We start from the raw sequence: 5,000 nt of genomic DNA on the forward strand, positions 1-5,000 counted from the left end.
AAAAATATGCGGTCTCGAGTACACTGAGGAAATTGCTAACAATGTGTCATTTCCTAATTATTTTTCATAAATCCCTTATGAATATTGGCAAAGAAATCTGCTACAATGTTCATTTCAGGAAACTTACCGTTACCAAAAAAAAAGAACCTCATTATCATTTATGTCTAAAAAGATTAAAAAGAAGGAAAAGTGATACATGTACTGTAGTGATGATAAAATAAGAGGCAATAATATAAGGTAATATGTGTTTCAGAGTCAAATGTTACAAGTGTGCTTCCATTAATGTGTCTCAGGTAAAAGAGAATGGCTTTAGTGCCACCGTAATGAGAACAACAGCGCTGAACTTAACGCGTTGAACGTTTTCATTAATGAGTAAATGAGCAGGAGTTCTAAGTCTCGAATTTCTAGGATGTCTAAACATTTGGGAATAGACAGCAAGACCTGAGAAGGCGGGGTTAACAGAGCGGTAAAACAAGGATGAGATAATGTAATCTTCAAAATAACTGGAATTTCTCTGTGACTATATAAAATCATGAATAGGGTAAAAACGAACAAAGAGAGAGAGAGAGAGAGAGAGAGAGAGAGAGAGAGAGAGAGAGAATGGTTTAGTCCTAGGTGGGATCAAGATTACCTCTCCTGTTTTGGTGGTAGATGTTTTGATAGAGCAGTGAACACTTACTTATATTTTTATCTTTTCTCCTCTCTTTCCCTCGTCATAGCTGTGACCCACAACAGCCTCCAAAAGTTGGGTACACAAACCACTGATAAAGTTGACAAAGCACACAGATTTTGACGCGCTCATCTGCCCCTCCTTACACTGTTCAGGAACTAAATACAGGTCATCCAGGTGTAAGCCAGGCGCGGAACCATCCGACCTATGATGCATTTGCGAGAGAGAGACCGGGGTTCGATCCAGATGTGAGTCAGAAATGTATTTCTGTGAAACATATGCTCATGCACTGATTAAATCCATTTTTCACGGATGAATTGCTACCAACTGACTCACGGCTGGGTCGCGAAGTTGGGTAAAATTCGCTGGTATGTTAGCAGTGGCCTGTCCAGATACCGAAGCACTTACATTCCAACTTCTTTTATGACTTGTGTGAATCAGTTGTTAGCACCCTTGCTTTTCATTTCAGAGACTGGGAGTTCAATCCTGACGTGAGTCAGAAAATTATTTCTTTGAAGCACGTGCTCATGTGTTCATCAGGTATGGAAGTACTTAGGTTCCAACTTTTGTTATGACCTGTGTTGGTCAATTGGTATTGGCCTTACATTTGAGAGACTGAGGTTGTGTCCTGATGCGGGTCAGAAATTCTGTGCAATACGTGCTCCTGTTCCTTCATATTCTTGTTGAAGGGGCAATTCGATGAAAAATGTTACCACTTGGCACACTGCTGGGTTGGGAAGTTGGGTGAAATTTGTTGTTATGTTAGGTGGCAGCCTGCCCAGGAAACCTTCAGGAACAGAAGTACTTAGGTTCCAACTTCTTTTATGACCTGCGTGAGTCAACTGGTGGGTCCCTGGCCTTTCATTTGAGAGACTGGGGTTCGATCCGGATGTGAGTCAGAAAGATAGATATAAACTGTATAAGGTGTATATATATGATTTTTATCACATCATGTGATTCATATACAATAAAGCTGCAAACGTCTCTTTAATATCATTTTACCTGGAAATAATATATTTTCATATGTTACCGAAGGGAATTTTTAGTTGATAATAAGTTCAAAATTCCCCTTCGGTAACATATATGAAAATATATTATTTCTGAGACAATTGATATTAAAGGACGTTTGTAGCTTACTGATTATATATATATATATATATATATATATATATATATATATATATATATATATATATATATATATATATATATATATATTATATATATATATATATATATATATATATATATATATATATATATATATATATATATATATATATATATATATATATATATATATAGTACTGTGAGGAATAGTGAAGTGAAGGATAACTGATAAGAAGAAATTAGATACACATAGTAGTTAGAGAAGCAGAAAGCGGAGGAAGAAGAAGGCACGTAATAAAATTAAATGGGAGAATGTAGCAAAAACTTTTGGGGAGAATAAGTTGTTCTGTTAGGAAGTGAATAGGGAGCGAAAGTTCAGTTGATATGTGGATCTTGAAATGAAATATGGCATTGGAGGGATGATCTCTGATGTCAATAGTATTTTGAGTAGATGTTTTCTAATGCTTGTTGTATGTGGAAGATAGACGAAAGGTAGGGCTGAATGTCACAGAAATCAAATCAAGGAAAAATCTTTTGTTGGTCACTGGATACACGCCTATCTAAAAAAAATGTGAAGAAAATCGACAATTTAAGAGGGCAATGTGGCTATTACATTTGCATATCTGTGTGTGTGCGTGTTTGTGTATGTATGTGCAGCTTGAGAATGATTGTAAACCTCTCGTCCATCAACATAAAATACCCCGAAAAAGGGCAAGGCTGCTTTGTTTAAACGACAAATATGTAGTGAGATGATCAGGAGAGGCACTTAGGAAAGTTTATATCATTATTATAGAGAGAGTTATTGTTATATGAAACCTCAGGCTTCATTTGAATGACTATACCGAAGATTCTTCTAACGGTACATGGACTGAGTCAGTATTTACCTTATCAGGATCTGTGGCTGTCATATTCACGAGAATTGTCCCAGGGGCTGTGTCCTCACTCACTGACAAGTGAACATTTGGACTGTTAAAAAGTGGAGGGTTGTCGTTGCGGTCCTTCAGCTTAACCCCGACCCAGGCTGTGTCCTGGTGTCGAGGATCCTCCCATCCCTCTTCTCCCTTGAGATAAAAAAAACAAAAGAAATGAACATAAAACTAATTTGCAACAAGCGAGTAAAATAGGTACGATAGCAGTAAGTTTGGCCAAGTCCCTTAGAGTAATGGTATCTCCATTCAGTATTAATTTGGGTTGGGTGGTACATTATTTTCATAGCGTTAATTGAGGACAAATGCTTATGTTTTCATTTGAGATCCTTCGAATGCATTTGCATAGAGTCCCCGCACGTGTAGTCCCTATCATCTGAGAAATTATCTTATGCCTAAAGTGTATATATGCAGTTATATGACAAGTCTGAGTTTCTAAGGGTAACTTCCACAGATGGGATCAGCTTCTATTCGATCATGAGAGCTGAAATAAGTGATCGTGTCTCCTGGACAAAGGACATTGTTCAGCATGCTAGCCAGATATACCGCTATCCTACTGGATACACAATTTTATAGAAGGCTTGTATCTCTTATCAGCATCTACGAAAGAAGTGAGTGTCAAGGATGAACCCAACAGGATATTTCAGGAAGGACAAAACTGTAAGAGGAGTTCCTAATTTCTTGTATAATACAAAATCATTGATTATTGACATAGATTTGAGAAAATATTTATATATTTAATAAAACAATGAAGACAAATATGATTTCAATGTCAGTTATGAAAATATGTATTTGGGAAACCCATTAATTTTCATTAAGTTTATTATAAAAAAATATTAAAATTTGTAAAAAAAACTTGCAAACTATTGATATGAATTCAAGGCTATTTCGTTCAGCTGCTCTTAAAATGCAGTGCAATTCTTTGAGGAGTATTATGACAGGGAGTCGACAACAGTTCAGTGGAAAAGCGATGAAACCCGAAGAAGTATTTAGAAATACAGTAGATGTGTTCATAGAGAAAATAATTTACAACTTATGATTTTGATAGGAAACTGAGGCGAATCCAAATTAGATAAATGAATCATGCAAGTAAAATGAAATATATTGCTATTCTAAAGTGAAGTAAATACACAAGGGACAAAAAAAGGGCCCAAAATATATTAAAAAAAATCCACTCTTAGGAATATTATATATAATTTTTCAAAGGAAGAAGAGACTGCGAGGCCTTTCTATGGCGCTCACCTTATCCGTGACTTGTACCATAAACCGGAAGCCCCGCCGGTGTCCCTCGTCTTCGTAATCCAGCTTCTGAAGGGCGTAGAGTTGTCCTGAGGCCCCTGATGACCTTATGCCAAAACGATCCCAGCCGGGACCACTGTCTTTCACGATCTGTAATGTAAGGAAAAGTGTGCATGAAGAGTTGATTCTGATTGGCAATTTATTTTTCATTTTTAGGCGTCAATAATAATAATAATAATAATAATAATAATAATAATAATAATAATAATAATAATAATAATAATAATAATAATAATAATAGCTTACATTTGCAAAAAGTTATCTTAGTATGCTATTAGTTAATCACTGATGTTGTCTGTATGATACAATAATTTTCTCCTATATTACTCTTCGGAATAAAACTATGGTAGGGAAGACTAAGTCCATAGGAAGATCTTCCTACTCGTAAATAAACTTTGGGGCCCATGTGGTTGAAACTTTTGTGACTCCAAATTTCCTTCTGAAGTAGTGCTCATCGACGGATTTCAAGGGTAGAGGTCGGAGCGTGCCTTTGGGAGAATACAATAGCGTCTACTTGTAGAGAAATTACAGTCAGTCCTTCAGTAGATTGGGTTGGAGGCTAAGAGTACTTGAAATGGCTACCTTGATTTCTCCTTTTTCTCTTCACAAAAATTTAGTGGGAAAGGGGAACTGGCTGGGAATTGTTCTGACGTAATTCGTCTAGTTCAGTGGTTTTACAGGAAAATTATTCACGATGCATTTTCTGTAAGAAAAAACTATTCGGCCATATGCAAACCCTTTTCCCGTCTTTTGTTTCTTGTACCCATGTAACGTCTGTGCAATAAGAAAATTTTTTTAAATCTCTCTCTCTCTCTCTCAACAATCATAAACTAGATTTCGATCACTTTGCCGGAACAGGTTAGACTTTTGTGATGCAAAGTGACTTTGACGTGAACAAATACCCAAATGAAGGCAGAGATTACATCAGAAAACTGAACCAACCAACTTCTCCAATTTTGAAGCGAAGGCGATGTCACTGCTAAAAGATGTATACA

At 36.3% G+C, this 5,000-nt stretch overlaps 1 protein-coding gene across 1 annotated transcript in view; it reads right to left on the reverse strand.

The window, feature by feature from the left end:
- LOC136839489 (neural-cadherin-like) overlaps positions 1 to 5,000 on the reverse strand; it is a 198,536-nt gene that overhangs the window by 122,381 nt on the left and 71,155 nt on the right. The window contains exons 8-9 of the mRNA XM_067105624.1: positions 3,949 to 4,095; positions 2,665 to 2,841 (exon numbers count right to left, since the gene is read on the reverse strand). Of these exons, the coding sequence (XP_066961725.1) occupies positions 2,665 to 2,841; positions 3,949 to 4,095 (324 nt within the window). The remainder of the gene's footprint in view (positions 1 to 2,664; positions 2,842 to 3,948; positions 4,096 to 5,000) is intronic.

Source organism: Macrobrachium rosenbergii, chromosome 1 (genome assembly GCF_040412425.1).
Source record: "Macrobrachium rosenbergii isolate ZJJX-2024 chromosome 1, ASM4041242v1, whole genome shotgun sequence".
NCBI lineage: Eukaryota > Metazoa > Arthropoda > Malacostraca > Decapoda > Palaemonidae > Macrobrachium > Macrobrachium rosenbergii.